General features: G+C 40.7%; 1 protein-coding gene across 1 annotated transcript in view; it reads right to left on the bottom strand.

Annotated features, from left to right (window-relative positions):
- LOC131754466 (sperm flagellar protein 2) overlaps positions 1-17,476 on the bottom strand; it is a 93,327-nt gene that overhangs the window by 61,471 nt on the left and 14,380 nt on the right. The window contains exons 4-8 of the mRNA XM_067033293.1: positions 16,818-16,945; positions 16,596-16,734; positions 13,346-13,483; positions 7,473-7,624; positions 3,201-3,381 (exon numbers count right to left, since the gene is read on the bottom strand). Coding sequence (XP_066889394.1) covers positions 3,201-3,381; positions 7,473-7,624; positions 13,346-13,483; positions 16,596-16,734; positions 16,818-16,945 — 738 coding nt within the window. The remainder of the gene's footprint in view (positions 1-3,200; positions 3,382-7,472; positions 7,625-13,345; positions 13,484-16,595; positions 16,735-16,817; positions 16,946-17,476) is intronic.

The following is a 17,476-nucleotide window of genomic DNA, read 5'->3' as shown; positions in this document are numbered from 1 at the left end:
TACAATCGCTGGTGAAGGGCAGAGAGGGAGGTGTGCGAAGTGCTGCTGGGATCCCTCCATGTTGCCTACGACGCTGGCTCTGCTCTGCAGGCAGCAGGAAAACCTTGTCCTGGGGCTTGTACAGCTGGGGCTGTGCCTGCAGTTAGAAAGCCTGGACCTTTTGAACCATGTTTTTCTCCGGATATATGCCCAGGAGTGGGATTGAATTTGAAAAAGAATAAATACAGGTATATGTATAACTGAATCACTTTACTGTACACCTGAAACTAACACAACATTGTTAATGAACCATGCTCCAATATAAAATAAAAATTTAAAAAATAAAAAAAGAGAAAGACTGTACCTGCTAAAATAAGTTCACCTGCCCCTGGTGAGGTGAAGGGCGTTTATGACTGTAAATCTGAGAAATGAGGGCTGAGACGAGACTCCCAAAATGAAGACAGAAAACCCGCACACACCATGGGGGCAGTAGCAACATATGGTTGAAAACTTAAAAATCTCAATAAGGCAACTGGTGAGGAAATGGGGGTCCATGGGAGTTGATTTATTTATTACGGTGCTTACTGTGTCCAAGCCTGTTGTTATTTCTGGGGAGAATTGGGTGAGGGGCCCAGAGGAGAAACAGGAAGTTGGATAGAGGTGAAGAGAAAGATGAAGAAGGCACGATCTAATCTCTACTCTCAAAGAAGCTTGCAGTCCTGCGGGTGCGATAGACCAGCCGATTCCTGTCCTCTCCAGATTCCCAGCACGCTTCATACCCACGGCGCAGCATATCACTGTCCCTAGCTGCTCTACAAGGGTTAAATCTTGTCCCCAATCTCCAAATGAAATGAGCGCTCCAGAGGGCTGAGCCAGCCCTGCTTCTTGGTTTTCTCCATAGCTTTTAGCATCTGTGCTATGCTCATAGAAGATGCCCAGGAAATGCTTATGGATTGATGGAATTTCTTTTAAAATAATCATATGCTACAGAATACACCCACAGCTTCTTCAGTATTAGCAGAACCTTGGAGGGGTGCAGAAATGTTTCAAAGAGCAAGGCAGTTTTTTTGTGGGTGTGTATGCGTTTTTTTAATCGGATGTTCTTTTGATAAAAACGGATTTCATGATATATACTGTACTCTCAAATTCTTGGTAAAGCTGAAAGCAGACTTGTTAACATTCTCCCCCAAATTGCAAGCAATTCATTTTTGAATGTGTTCTTGTAAACCACGGTGAGTTATAGCAATTTCCTTTAAAATTGGATTTTTCTCCTCTGTAAACAACCTTGTGATGATGATGATGATGATGATAATTATCATCATCCACATTTTTCTGGTCCACTTCTCTCAAACACCTCTGGGTCCCTTTCAAAAATTAACATAATTCACAGTACATCCAGCAATCTAGCTTGTAAGGCTGAACAAACTCTAGAAATAATGCTTTGATGCTGTGGGTGTTAAACATGACTTATTTCTTTGAAATCACTGCACACCTGCTAATTACAAGAAAGTTTTACTAAAAATTAACATAACATACTAAATGAATAGCTCTTGGTAAAACTGCTGTGTAGTGAAAAGCCCATGTTAAATAGCAGTTTACTGAATCAGGCCTGTCTCATCTGAAACTCAAAGTTCACTTAAAGACATGTAATATCAAAGTCATAAAAGTCTATTAGAAATATAAAAGCAGGATTCAAATGTAATTATTAGGAATATTAATTACTAAACAATCCTTCCTCCTATGCTTTCTATGTGGTTTTCAAAAGTTCACAAGCAAAGTGGTACAGTTTTGAATAAATTTCTTAATATAATAATCTGTTATATTTAATTTCTAAAAAACTTTCATATACATTATTTCATTGGATCTTTTCAACCATTCAAGAAAGGAAAGAAAAGGTAGAATGTCTCCCATGTTACAGATAAAGAATCGAAGACTCAGAGAGGTTAAGTGATTTTCCTAAAATCACACAGCTTAAACAAGAAGTGTAGCCAGTGCTCTTTGTGCTGTATGATACTCTCTTTCTAATAATCTAATATTTAAAGTCTCATTTCCCCAGGTAATTTTAATGGGATTCATAAGACTTGTAAGTTGTCTTTATGTTCAATTAACAGTAAGGATAATAATTCATTTACTTTTTTTTAGAACTTTTAGGTCCAGTTTCCCACTCTCTGGTGCTTGGTAGTTGTAGTCTTTGCGGTGATCCTCCTTGCCATGACCATGATCATTTATATGAACATCAGTGTCACCAGCATAGCGACAGCAGCATCTCAAGAATGTACTGAGGACTCAGTATTGTGTTAGATGTGAGCATTATGCTAGGTGTAGTGGATACAGAAAGTTTTAGAACCTAGTTAAGTATTCAGGAAAGCATTAATAAGGTAAAAATCGCAAACAATAACCTAGATACTAAGAGTCAAAAGTGGGAGAGACAATAAATACTACAAGGATTAGAAGAGCATGCAATCAGAGAAGGCTCAGGCTTCAGGAAACAGACAACCAACTGGTTGGGAATCAAGGTAGGAACTAGTTCTGAAGACTTAAAGAAAGTATAGGCTGACTTTCTGACTTTAAAACTGGAAAATCTGGCCCTACTGGACCCCATTCTTTTTTTTTTTTTTTTGCGCGGTACGCGGGCCTCTCACTGCCGTGGCCTCTCCCGTTGCGGAGCACAGGCTCTGGACGCGCAGGCTCGGCGGCCATGACTCACGGGCCCAGTCGCTCCGCGGCATGTAGGAACTTACCGGACCGGGGCACGAACCCGCGTCCCCTGCATCGGCAGGTGGACTCCCAACCACTGCGCCATCAGGGAAGCCCTGGACCCCATTCTTAAATGGTAAGGTTGGCTAGGAGCCTCTCTAGATGGGGTTGTTACTTCCACTTGGCCACAGTCCCACTCTACCCTATTGCCTTATACTTAATCCATCTCATTGACATTTCCTGCTTGGCCCTGTAAAGCCCTGCACTTGGAACCCTGGGCCAGCATAGAAAATAATCTAAATATTGGTTCACTCCTTTCTTGACCTCATATATTTGCTGATTGAACTATTTCACTTCTTATTTCTTTCAGAAAAAAAAAAAAAAAAAAAAAAAAAAAAACTTCTGGGAGGTATAGATTTATATTGTGAACATTGTGTACATTTTCTGTTCATAGAATATTACCAGTTTTGGAATTTAATGAATGGGTATTACTGAAAGGAAATGTAGTAACCAGCACTGCTTACCATGTGAGATATTGCTAAAGAAGACTGCTGCCACGTGTCCATCACTATCTTCTCATTGGTCTCAAAGTTTAACTCTATGTTTTCCAGTGAGTAATCGATCTTGCCCTTTAGTATGGCTTTTCTTTTTGGTTTGGATAAAGCTGACTCTGGAGAACTGGGTCTTTGAGGAACTAGGGGAATTCTTGGGAAAACCAACAAAAAAGAAATATAAAGATTTTATTTAACAGAATCCTATTTTTGGGTCCATGTTACTTCGTGAATTTCGTTGTCCTGCTTTAATCTCAATTTTCAAAGTTTTCTTGGAAGAACTCTTTAGATGGAGAAAGGACTATGAAAGGCTATATTATGGTCTACACCTCCTAGAGAAATGGAAATAGAAACAAAAATAAACAAATGGGACCTAATGAAACTTAAAAGTTTTTGCACAGCAAAGGAAAACATAAACAAGACAAAAAGACAACCCTCAGAATGGGAGAAAATATTTGCAAATGAAGCAACTGACAAAGGATTAATCTCCAAAATATACAAACAGCTCATGCAGGTCAATATCAAAAAAACAAACAACCCAATCCAAAAATGGGCAGAAGACCTAAATAGACATTTCTCCAGAGAAGATATACAGATTGCCAACAAACACGTGAAAGGATGCTCAACATCACTAATCATTAGAGAAATGCAAATCAAAACTACAATGAGGTATATCACCTCACACCGGTCAGAATGGCCATCATCAAAAAATCTACAAACAATAAATGCTGGAGAGGGTGTGGAGAAAAGGGAACCCTCTTGCACTGTTGGTGGGAATGTAAATTGATACAGCCACTATGGAGAACAGTGTGGAGGTTCCTTAAAAAACTAAAAATAAACTACCATATGACCCAGCAATCCCACTACTGGGCATATACCCTGAGAAAACCATAATTCAAAAAGAGTCATGTACCACAATGTTCATTGCAGCTCTATTTACAATAACCAGGACATGGAAGCAACCTAAGTGTCCATCAACAGATGAACGGATAAAGAAGATGTGGCACATATATACAAAATAATATTACTCAGCCATAAAGTGAAACGAAATTGAGTTATTTGTAGTGAGGTGGATGGACCTAGAGACTGTCATACAGAGTGAAGTAAGTCAGAAGGAGAAAAACAAATACCGTATGCTAACACATATATATGGAATCTAAAAACAAAAACAAAACCAAAACTGGTTCTGAAGAACCTAGGGGCAGGACAGGAATAAAGACGCAGACATAGAGAATGGACTTGAGGACACAGGGAGGGGGAAGGGTAAGCTGGGACGAAGTGAGAAAGTGGCATTGACATATATACACTACCAAATGTAAAATAGATAGCTAGTGGGAAGCAGCCACATAGCACAGGGAGATCAGCTTCGTGCTTTGTGACAACCTAGAGGGGTGGGATAGGGAGGGTGGGAGGGAGATGCAAGAGAGAGGAGATATGAGGATATATGTATATATATATAACTGATTCACTTTGATATAAAGCAGAAACTAACACACCATTGTAAAGCAATTATACTCCCATAAAGATGTTAAAAAAGAAAAAAAATGTTTTATGGTCTAGAAAGTCTAACAAGAGGAAGCTAGAGATAAGCTATGCTAAAACATAATTTTTAGGTCTAATTCTCAGTAATTATGAGGAGAGGAATTAAACAATGGCAATTATGAAGAAATGCAATTTTGAAATTTATCTGGGATATAAACTTCCGACAAGGTATAAATCAGTCATGAAAAGAAAACCAGTAGAACTGGACGTCACTTCTTTAAAATGACTAGTAGTTGGCTTCCGGAAGTAGACAGTTGAAAAGCAGGATATGACAGATGTGAGGTCTGCAAGGGGGTGTCCCATGGAGGTGTGAGAGCTCCAGCAGCCCTCCCTACCCTTGAGAGTGGGTGATAAAGGCTGTCTCTGTTTTGTAAAGTGCTGTGGGAACACAGAGTTAAGCTCTCTCTCCCCCTTTCTCGACCATATTGCTGCCCTTGTGTAGAGATTTTAGAGCTGCCCCTGGGAAGGTTCTATCCCTGAAGGATCCCAGGATCTCAAAGGCTAACTGCAGGGAGCGATTCACAGAGCAGAATGCTAGTTGCGACTGGGATCCCCTTCGGTGATAGAACATAGGAAGAGCTTTCAGCTAGGGCAAGGAATGGGCGGAGAGGAGCTCCAAGGATTCCTGTGCTAAAATTTGAGGAGGAACAAGCATTTGGCTTGGCAGACTCAAGTTGCTGGGGACAAGAGCAGTGATGCAGAAAGCTGGCTGTGAACTCCAGCACACAATTAGCTTGGCCTTGTTTTGAAGCATCAGATGAGGTTTTCTGAAGTTGGCTCTTTGATTCTCATAGAGCTTGGAATTCTGACAGTGCACCGTGCCTTATAAAGGCAACATGTTGAGGGTCTACAACTCAGTATATGTCCACCCACAAGGACAGTTGACGTTTTAATAATCAAGTAGTGCTCAATCTCGGTCACTGAGACGTGAGATTCATGTGTCTAATAAGATAAAGGCTGTGTGATCATCTCTACATGTTTAATATGGGGCAATAGGCATTCCTAACACCTTGCTTGGAGGACAGCAGTGGTTGCGTATCATTTAGAAAAGGGATCTGGATTTAGAATTCATTTACTGGGAAAAATTCTGGTCAGCTAGCTCTCTCACTATCAGTAGATACGAACTGGGGCATGTCACTCGACTTTCTGAGGCTCCATTTCTTCTGGAAAAATACAAATATAATAATAATATTGTTACACATTATTGGTTATTAGTTAACACCATTATTATTATTATTATTAGGTTGTTGGAGGAATAAAATAGACATGCTTAACATTCTGCTCATTTCCCTATACATATTAAAGAGACTGGTTGGTTGGTTGATGCTTTGATTGGCTAAGAGTTCCAGGGGATACTCACAGCAGTGATCCGAGGTTGAGATTGGTGCAGAGTGTTTTGCAAAAGTAAGAACTGGCTGTTCTTTTGCCTGTTTCATTCTACTAACTAACATTAATAGCTTCCCCATTATGCCTGACTTGCTATTTTGTGCTAAGAACAGAATGCCCTGCTACTGTAGACATTGAAACTTGGCCTCTTTTGATGACTCTGATGGTTCATAACACTTTGGGAAATTTTTATTGTTCTTAATTACAAACTTCTCTTTCAGAAGTTTGCTGAGTTAAACATTTCTCTTGTATCTGTGTCAAAAAGAGGGTTCAGACTTCTTGTGTTTTCTTGCTTACTCGTGGTCCTGACAAGGACATGATGGGACCAGATGGAAGAAGCCTAGAGAGAAATGGCCTCAGATCATTGTGGAATCCTACCATGCACAGGCCATTTCAAATCCTTTCTGGAATAAGGGAGGGTAAAATGAGGAATGTAAGAACATGCGATATTCACAATTAAAACAGTGCCTGTGAGGAAGAATAGTTTGTTGTCATATTATGCAATAATATGATGACGATAATAGTCATCACTTATTGAAAGTCACTGGGACTAGGTCTCAAGTCTTCTGACTCGCAGGCATGGGGCTACGTGTTTTGAGGATTTCATTTTCTGTAATCTTCACAACAACCCTACTTTACAGATAAGGAAACCAAGGCTTAAGAGAGTTGGGGTGACTTTCCCAAACAAATTGTTTTAATTTACTTACATATAACTAGTAATTGCCTGAAAATGTCATTTTTCTTCCACCCTTACCACCAAGTTTATTTTCTTATTGGTGGGAATCTGATGTTAGACTACTACTAAGTTTCAGTCTCACAAAGTCATACTCACATATGACTAGTCTTTACTGTTTCTCAATTTCCTAAGCTGTAAAAGAAGACTCATAACACCTTCCATTGTCATTTATATAATGCCATGCACACACACAAATGCACACATACACACAGAGCAGCTTGGGACCTTTCATAAAGGTGGTAGAGGGTCACGATCCCTTACTAGAAACCCTTGTGGTCAAAAGTGTTTGAGAATTCAGAATATGTATATACTATATATTCCATAATATCCCCAGCAGTCTGTTGGAAGCACTCTGTAACAAAACACACTATATCTCTGAGGCAAAAATGAGTAGATATTCACTATAAGTGGGATAAATAATGCATACCGATAGTCTTGAGTCGAAGTTTTCAGTTTTTAGAGGTTTTTTTGGATTTTGGATTAGCAGATACAAGACTGTGGTTTTATTAGTGGTATTCAATTTAAAATCACAAAGCTTTATGTTGAGACTGATTACAGTGCAACGTGATAGCTCGCCTTACCTAAGCTGGGATTCCAAAATATCTTTACTATCCAGTTGGACCAATGGGACTCGAGTAAATCTCTTAGTGTCATCTGTTGGGATTTTACATTCCATTCCTCTGTAATAATCTTGAAGCAGTCTCTTCGTATCTTGGAAACGGTTCAGTTCTGCCTTTAATAGAAAATATGGATGTTAATACCCAAGACAGAACAAGCTGATCTGTACATATGTTCTATATAAGCCCTGTAAGCACTATTTTATTTTTTTATAAGATTATTTATTTTTGGCCGCATTGGGTCTTCGTTGCTGCGTGCGGGCTTTCTCTAGCTGCGGTGAGCGGGGGCTACTCTTTGTTGTGGTGCGTGGGCTTCTCATTGCGGTGGCTTTTCTTGTTGCAGAGCACAGGCTCTAGGCCCGTGGGCTTCAGTAGTTGTGGCACGTGGGCTCAGTAGTTGTGGCTCGTGGGCTTTAGAGCGCAGGCTCAGTAGTTGTGGCGCACGGGCTTAGTTGCTCCGCGGCATGTGGGATCTTCCCGGACCAGGGCTCGAACCCATGTCCCCTGCAATGGCAGGCAGATTCTTAACCACTGCACCACCAAGGAGGTCCCTGTAAGCACTATTTTAAAACATTTAGGTTGAAATCAGTTTTCTGGAAATTAAGAAAGACAATCGGCTTCAACTGTATATGTAAAACTTCATAACAATTAAAGAAAACTGGTGAGTTTGCTTTCTCTGTACTTAGTACGATTCCACTTTAACAAGATGACATTTCTATGCCTCTTAACAATATGACAAAATGTTGTATGAAGTCTGAAGTAGTGTATATTATTCATTATTTTGACATTAGGAATTCTTCCTGTGTCCTGTATTCAATCAGCCAATATATTAACAAACATTTGAGTGTCTTCTGTCATAGGTAACATATTAGTTGATTTGGGAGATACCAAAAATATTATATATACAAACACATAATATAAATACAGATACAGATACAAAAAAACTGAAATGCAGAATAAGACTAGGTTTGGGTCCTATAGGACTATGTAATGTAGCTGTGGAGAAATAACAAATGGTGAGGTAAAGTGATAATGAATAGTTCTCTTTTTGTTGTTGTTGTTGTTTTTGCGGTACGCGGGCCTCTCACTGTTGGGGCCTCTCCCGTTGCGGAGCACAGACTCCGGATGCGCAGGCTCAGCGGCCATGGCTCACGGGCCCGGCCGCTCCGCGGCATGTGGGATCTTCCCGGACTGGGGCACGAACCCGTGTCCCCTGCATTGGCAGACGGACTCCCAACCACTGCGCCACCAGGGAAGCCCTGAATAGTTCTCTTTTCACAGTTTCCATTCTTGCTCAACATGAACAGAAGGGTGATCACTCGTCCATGCTCACAGAGAAACCCCTCTGCTGGCTTTGCCAGTAGGTGTCTTGAGGGACAGGAAACAGAGAAGCATAGAGGAGCATCGGTGATTCCCAAGTGACTCCCTTGCAGCCAAGTCATTTCCCTTTGCAGCAATGGTGACATGCACGCAAAATGAGATCCTGCACAGTGTCGATTACACAAATGTAGAGCATGAGTTTTCCAACCTGCTCTCCCATTAGGTGTCAGATCAGTTAGCATATCTGTGCTTCTCTCTGGTGGTGTAACCATGACCTCCATTCTTTGCTTTAGTTAATGGGGCTACTTAAACCAGTACCTGAGGGTTTAAGTATTGAAGCTCTTATGCAGGTGTATTCCATAACAGCTGGTTAATTATAGAAAGCATTTTTTTCTAAAAAGAACAAAACTGACCTGGTGTTCAAAGCCCTTTGCTGAACCTAACCCAGGATATTTATGACGGGATCCCTATGTTCAGCAAGCCATTAATATGGCCATTTATTTATTAAAACATCAAGAAGTAGTCTTGTACTACCATATTCACAGTTTGGAACAAATAAACGTCTGCTCTGCATTGTAGCCTACAGCAAAGGACAAGGACAGTTTCAATAGGTTTCTTTTTGATACAGAAAAGTGTGTGCCAAATTGCTCCTGAAAAGCTGTTCTCTGCATTATTAAACTTTTCTCGCTAAATGATTGAAACAGAAAGAAATTTATTTGGTTAATTTGAATCTATGTTGTAAATAAAATTACCATTCATATATTATCTTAAATAATAGAACATGTTTTAAATACTCTACTTGGATTTTAAACACATATATGTTTATGTAACTTTTCAAACTAGCATTTTGAAATGATTAGGAAAACTAAACATTTTTCTCTTTCCCTCAGAGAAACCAAATCAAGCTTTAACATATTTATATATGAGCTAATCTCACAGTTTGACAATAAATGTTTGCACCTTTTGTGCTTAGACTTGGTAAAACAGTAGAGAGAAAAGGATTCTTGTAAACTATACTCAAGAGAATCTGCACGATACCACATTTACAACGAGTAGAATGCAAATATAAAGCCAATTTGGACAAATAACTTTGGGGAATTCAAGAGAAATGTTGTGAGGCTATAAAAATTGTTAGTAAACCATAGTATTATATCATTTGGTAAATATATTTAGACAGCAGAAAATTATTTCCTCCTTAACGTAGAGAACTGAACTCTTTAATTATGATTAAGTTTAGTAGGTCCTATTCTATACAATTGGTATTTGAGACAGTGCTGGTATCCATGCCTTAGGCTAACCCTGTTATATTATTTTATATAAAATAATAATTTATTTGGGGGAACATAATTTGATTCATTATACAGCTAACTATGAATAAGATGCCATCATATATCATATAAGCAGAATTGATCAAAAGTCCTCTCACATTTATGGTAACTAGTAAATAATGCTTTCTTACTGTTTCTCTCATCACATAAACTTACTTTTGAAAGAAATATTAGAAATCATCTAGCATAGCATTTTCTAAAGTTTATTTTGTAGAAGCTTTTGTCCTATAAGCTCTTAATGAGCACCATGCTGGGAAAAAAACAAACAAAAACTTTGCAACGTCAAATAATTTCAGAAATGCTGGGTTAACATATCAAAAGAGTTTCTTTATTGCAGGGCATCTTAATATCTTTTTTTTTTTTTTTTTTTTGCTGTACGCGGGCCTCTCACTGTTGTGGCCTCTCCCGTTGAGGAGCGCAGGCTCCGGACGCACAGGCCCAGCGGCCATGGTTCACGGGCCCAGCCGCTCCGCGGCACGTGGGATCCTCCTGGACCGGGGCACGAACCCGTGTCCCCTGCATCGGCAGGCGGATTCTCAACCACTGCGCCACCAGGGAAGCCCTCTTAATATCTTAATATGTTAATATGCTTGTCAATCTCCCAGGGAGAGGGAAGGGTAGAGTACATAGCCCTTCCCAAAGTCTTCTGATCATCAAGTCCTTGTTTTGTGAAACATCTTGTAGGACTAGTGTTCCGTGGAATCCACTTTGGGAAACACTTAATCTAGGCAAAGGCCCTTGAAAAGTTTCATGAAGATTCTTTCCCCTCCATAAATATGTGCAAGCTTTTCTGCTCATGAGCTCCTGGACCAGCCGCTCAAGTGCCTGAAAAGTCTGTTATTCGATGGACAGTTCCAATCATTAGGATCGTTCTTCATTTATTGAACTGAAATCTCCTACTCTCCTGTAGTTCACAGCTTTGGTTTTTTATAGGATCACGCCAATCAGTGCAGAACTAGGTTTCTTCTGTTCTAGGTGGCTAGCCTTTAACTATGTGAACACTGATGACAAAACAGTGGTTAGGGGTACTGGCTCAAGAGTTAGATTCCCTCAGTCCAAATCCCAGCTCTCCTACTACTGGCATGTGGCATTGGGCAAATCACTTCATCTATGTTTGCCTCAGTTTCCTCATCTGTGAAATGAGGATTGTGAAAGAATTCACAGCCTAGGGTTGTTGTGAAGGTTTAACCTTCACATGAAGAGTCCTTAGAACAGAGTAAGAACTTAATAAATATTAGCCTTTATTTCCTTTACCCTCTTTTTTCCTAGTTGGCTTTAGATGTGGATTCTGTTTCTCAGGGAGAGGGTCTGAAATGTAGGTCTTGTGGGGTGTAAGAGTTATACCATTTCCAAAAGAGGCACATATTGTTTGGAGTAATGGGAATGATTTACAAAAAATTCTCTAATCCCTTTGCCTTCGTTACTGGATTTCAGTTATTTCTACCATAAACTGTTTTTTTTTTTTTTAACATCTTTATTGGAGTATAATTGCTTTACAATGGTGTGTTAGTTTCTGCTTTACAACAAAGTGAATCAGTTATACATATACATATGTTCCCATATCTCTTCCCTCTTGCATCTCCCTCCCTCCCACCCTCCCTGTCCCACCCCTCTAGGTGGTCACAAAGCACTGAGCTGATCTCCCTTTGCCATGCGGCTGCTTCCCACTAGCTATCTATTCTACGTTTGGTAGTGTATATATGTCCATGCCACTCTCTCACTTCGTCACAGTTTACCCTTCCCCCTGTTCCAGCGTTCAATCTCTGCTTACCCAAACTGGTGTCCTGGGGATGTTACCTAGGCAGGTTTAGGCTGCTGGCTGTCTTGCCGTCATCCTCAGCGCAGCCCATGCCTTGTAGGCCCCACCTGGATCCCAGAGCTAGCAATCAGTGAGGCTGCTCCTGCTTCTCAGGCTGCTGCCTCCTGTGGTCCAGCTTGCCCCCGAACCAGGGGCTTGTCCCTGTGAGTGCTGGAAGTACTCGCATCCACGGTCATTTGTTGAACAAGGATTTATTGAACACCTACTATGTGCTAGCTCCGGCGATCCTCAGCTAAATATTCTCATTTCCTGCAGTAACTCTTCCTGTAAGCTAATCAGTTCAAGACCTGAAAGGTACCCCTTTCCACTCTATCCTCACTGCTATTTTCTTAGGAAAAAATACTCATGTAGACACAGCTTGACCAAGACAGCCTTCATAATCCTCTCAGCATGACTAAACTATAGACAGGTTTCTTCCTAACTCCAGACTCCTGACCTCCCTTTCCTTAGAGCATTTACTTTAGGAAACTTGTCTTTGTAAGTCCATTCTCTGTCCCTTTGAGATGTAAATCTTTTCGAAGTCTTCCTGCTGGTTTTAGAAATCAGAACCTGTCTCTCTCAAGAACCTGGGAACCATCTCTTTGAAATGTAAGCATATGAAATGAAAATAGAACTCCTATGTCCTGGTCCTCTGGGAGGAGCGGAGTCTGACTTAGGAAGACACCTTGCTCCAAGTTGTAAAACCACGTGCATCAAGAAGAGAAGGGAAAGTTTACTCTTCCTTTAGACGAGGCCAATTAAACAACACAGGTTGTGCATGACACCCCACCTTGCCCCAGTTCTTAAAAACTCTCCAGCCCTTATTCTTGGCAGAGCTGGGTATCCAGACTTGGTCTGTGCTCTCTTCCCTATTGTTGACAATACCTTGGCATAAAATCAACATCTGTCTCTTCAGCTTGTCCAGTGCAATTCATTATTTTAATGGGCTGCAAAAATAAATTAATCAGATTGTTCCAATGAATGGTCTGTTTTTCCTATCTGGACACAAACGTTTTTCAGGAATCAAGTGCCTGCTGAGTCTGATCCAGCTCTTGTGGCAGGGCTGCTTTCCCGGGGACACTTTGGGTGTCCGCTGGGAGAGGCTGGCGTGGTAACGACCCAGGACAGACACCATCTCTGCTGTCCTATCCACAGCTCTAGGCCACCTGGAAACAGCTGGTGAGTTGTAGCTTGAGATGCTACCAGTTCTTGTGTTTGTTTGGCCCGGGGACAGAATGGCTTATTTCTGCTAATCTCCTTGGCAAGTTGGAGCTCAGGCTGGGCAGAGTACTGTGAGTAAAAGAAGCCCCTCACATTCCCAGAGGAGTGGTTATTGGATGGACATGGACATGGAGAGAAGAGTCTGTGCCATCCTGACCGGCCGCTCTTACCTGCATCAGTGAGAAGAAATGGTTCATCGCGATTCCGATCGAGTCCTGCAACCAGCTCTCGTTAATGATGCCCAGACGCTCCTGCTCTGCCTCTTCCTTGCGGGTATCACAGATGTCCCACAGGCGGTCCTGTAAATCCTGAACACAAACACTGCTGTGAGCCTTCAGAATCACAACGCAGATGACCTCCGTACAATAAAACTCAAATCCTTTGCCTGTCTTAATGTGCCTGAAGAAAATTTAGACCTAATACACTCATATTTTATCCCTTCGGTCAACAACTATTTATTTTGCTTCTACTCTGTCAGTCCTTAACTTTCTAAGAACCCCTCAGCACACCTTGTGCCCAGGTCCACAGTTTACTTTATTCATGGGGGGCGATGTTTTATGTATTCTAATCCTTCCTCAAAAGATTTGATTGGCAAAAAAAACCTTTCAGGGAATTTTTGAGAAAAGGGTGTATTGTTGGTGTAAGAAATATGCTGCTTTATTGAATCTGAGGGCCTAGGCTTGTTAATTAATCATGAGCGGAGCATGTCATTCTCCAAGAAATGGGGTCTGAGCTTAATAGGACTGTCTGAAAATAAGCTTTGTATTACAGAGCTAGCAGTGAAAAAGAAAACCTTTTAAAGATCCCAGCTCTGTCACTTACCAGATCCTGAGGAATAATGATGATAATACCTTTCTATGTGTGTCAGTGTTCAGAATATAAGTCATTATACTTATATTGACTCATTAATGCCTCACAACCACCTTGGGTCCTATTATTTTCTTCATTTTGCAGATGAGGACACTGAGGCAGTCACAGAGAGGTTATTTTCCTAAAGTCACATTATGAGCAAGTGGTGGAGTCAGGATATGAGTCTGTGGTCTTGTCTGTACCACTAGATTAGGGCTCAGTTCCTTGACCTGTGAAATGGGGATATTATTTACCCTTTGGATGTGCTGCAGTTAGCCTAAGCCTGTAAAGCACTTAGCACAGTATTTGGCACACAATAATTCCTCAGTTATAAACAGAACCACAATCTTATTCATAGCAATAAAATATCTGTTTAATTACAATTCCATTAAGAAAATATATACAGTCCAATAAAACTTGACAGTTTTCACGATCATAATAATTTATTGAACATTTACTGTGTGTTGGGCATTGTGTTAAGCGCCTGCCATTGATTACCTCACCAATCCCCACAGTAACCAATGGAGAAGTTTCTGATGAGAAATTTGATGCCCAGAGATGTTGAGTCACTTGCCTATGGTTTCAGCGTGGTGAAGTCAGGTATTTGAACGCAAGCAGTTTGATTCCAGTGCCTACAGTGGATTTTACTTCAATGATGCTGTGTTTATGGAACACTTAGCATTTTGGTTTGTTATCTTGTGGGGGCTTCACATGAAGTGAAAACATCACAGGCATTTTTATAGCTATACACTAATATCAGAACAGTACGCCATTCTTTTAGAGCTGAACTTGATGTCTCCCTGGTCTTTCCACAAATGCTGTATCAGCCATCCAGTGAGGACTGGCTTCTCCTCCTCAAACATTTATACATTTTAAAAAGACAGGAGAGGAAGAGGAGAAAGTACAAAAGCAGGAGTCTGGGACCTTGTTTCTAGCTCTCTTTCTGCTCCCGACTCACTGGGAGGCCTTAGCAAGTACCAGTGTCTCTGTGGCTTGGTTTTCTAATGGCAAAGCGAGGACAACATAATAGAAGAACCTTTCCATTAACTTCTTAGGATTGGAATGAAAGAAGCCAAGAACAAGGAATATTACCAGGAATAAAGAGGTTAACTGGCAAATAGGATTATGGATTTGTCATTTCCAATTTTGCTTCTTTTAAATATCTAATCTGTCTATAATAAACATATGGTACTTTTGGAATACAGGAAGGCCAGGATTGTGAATAGGCAGGAAAGAGATAGGAAAGGCAGATATGTTTTAGGATTACCATTTGAGGAATATCTAAGAACAGGTAAAAGACTTCAGTTTACTGGGACGTTGATTAATGCAATACCTCCTGGATTAAACCCTCCAACACACTGGTCATCCAAGTTACCATAATGTCTTTGCTTAATTTCAATAGCTTCCCAGTTGGTTTTCCAACTTCTCTCAAACATACCAAGCATCCTCCCTCTTCAGTGCCTTCGCTTTTCCCTATGCCTGATACACTCTTCCTCCCAAAATATCCATGGCTTATGTCATTCAATCTCTCCTGTCCTGAGTTTGCTCAAATATTGCCTTCTCAGTGGGCCTTTCCACAACTACCATATACTAAATGGTACATCAACCTTCCTTCCCTCCCTGCCCTGCTTTCCTCCTTCACATAGCTCATATTATCAGTGACATACTCGCTATACATTTACTTGTTTATTGCTTATCCATTGCATTCTGGCCCCCAGAATATAAACATCCTGAGGTCATAAGCTTTTTGTTCAGTGTTGAATCCCCCGCCCCTTGAGCAGTGCCGGGACCATGGTAGATGCTCAATAACTATTCACAGAGCAGATGAATGGGTCATGGGGTAGAGCTTGGGAATTTGTTGTTGTTGACAAATAAATACTGAGATTATAATCAGATATGACTACTAGTAGCCTATACTTAAGGTTGTGGAAGAGGAAAGAATTCCCCTGACAGGATAAGGGGCTCTGTAAATCTACACAGGAAAGACAAAAGGTGAGAGATTGAAATCAGGTTTCTTGTATACCAGAGGACCTTTTCTAAAACATCAGGGTAATATACTCCATTTATGAATTTATTAAAATCTGGCTGTCTACCAAGTGCCAGGCACTGTGCTGCTGGAATACAAAGATGTATGAGATTTGGTACCTTCCCTCAAGGGATCTATTCGATAGAGGCAACACTTCAGGCTTTCTGGGATGTTCCCTCATTCCCCTTCTCCCTGAAATCAACCAACCATATAATTGTATCCAAGAGAGGCATGTACTTAATACCAGGCTTGGACACACTTACTTGACCCAACAAAAGGGTTAGGAGTCTACAAAGTAGATGCCTGGAATGCTCTTGCACCACTGGCCTTCGCTCCTCCTTCCAGAAGCATTGGCTACCATATTCTCATTCTGAACTCAAAGTACAGAAGAGCGATTGTTCTTGAAAGTCGGCAGGTCGGTGTTCAAACCATTTCCCTCCTCATCCTCACACCTCATGAGAGTAAGAAGGGGATGAATTAGGCTTTTGAGGTACAAAATTTGAGAGTGTGGAAACTCTGGCCCCGCGGGTCATGGATTCCCTTACATTCACTCTTTGGTGTAGTTCAGCCTTCGTTTCCTCATCATCCCACAGGTCATCAGGAAGGGAGTTGAAATCAGCCTGCCACTGAGATACAAAATCTTGCTTGTGGTCTGGACACCTTAGAGACTGCTGGAAACTTGTTCTGTAAGGCATTCGAAGAATCAGATGGAGTTTATATGTCCCACCTGTAAACTACACGGTTGTAACTTTGGAAACTTTACTTACCTAATATCATATAAGTAAGCAATCACCGTATGCTGGCCTTCTCTCAGGTGCCTGAGTACTGTTTTGATGGAATTTATATAGGAATTTTCTATCAGTTTCCAGTAAGGTACTAAAAATGATCGTATTTCCTGTTAAATGGTAAAGCATAAAAATCATAATTTCAAAGGGAAAATTCTTCTGTGTAATTGAGTCAAAAGGACATTACTAAGCAAGAAGATCAAGGTGCAACTGCAGCCACTTAAGGCATCTCTGTGAAACTTCTTGCTCCTCCTTCCTCCCCCTCCCCCAGCTAATTCCTATTTCAAATCATTCTTCATGTCTGAGCGCAGACATATTTTTTTCCAGAAATCCTTCCCTGATCCAACGAGTGTATAGGGTCATCCTCTGAAGTTCTGAAGTCCCACCTTAGCACCCTGTACTTCTCTCATTAGAGAACTGATGGCATTAATTGTAATTGCTCATTTATTTGTCTATATTCACCTCTAGAACAGCAGTCTCATAAAACCAGGAAGAATTACTATCTTATTCACCACTAAACAGTTTTTCCTACCAGTGTCTGGGACATAGTAAGTGCTCAAGAAATATTTATTGAATGAGTGAATTGAATAATCACAGACCTCACATTTTGCCTAAGTTGGAGAACACCTAGGGTTCATGTC

The sequence above is a fragment of the Kogia breviceps genome, chromosome 4, assembly GCF_026419965.1.
Source record: "Kogia breviceps isolate mKogBre1 chromosome 4, mKogBre1 haplotype 1, whole genome shotgun sequence".
Classification (NCBI taxonomy): Eukaryota; Metazoa; Chordata; class Mammalia; order Artiodactyla; family Physeteridae; genus Kogia; species Kogia breviceps.
This window is presented reverse-complemented; position numbering and strand designations above follow the sequence as displayed.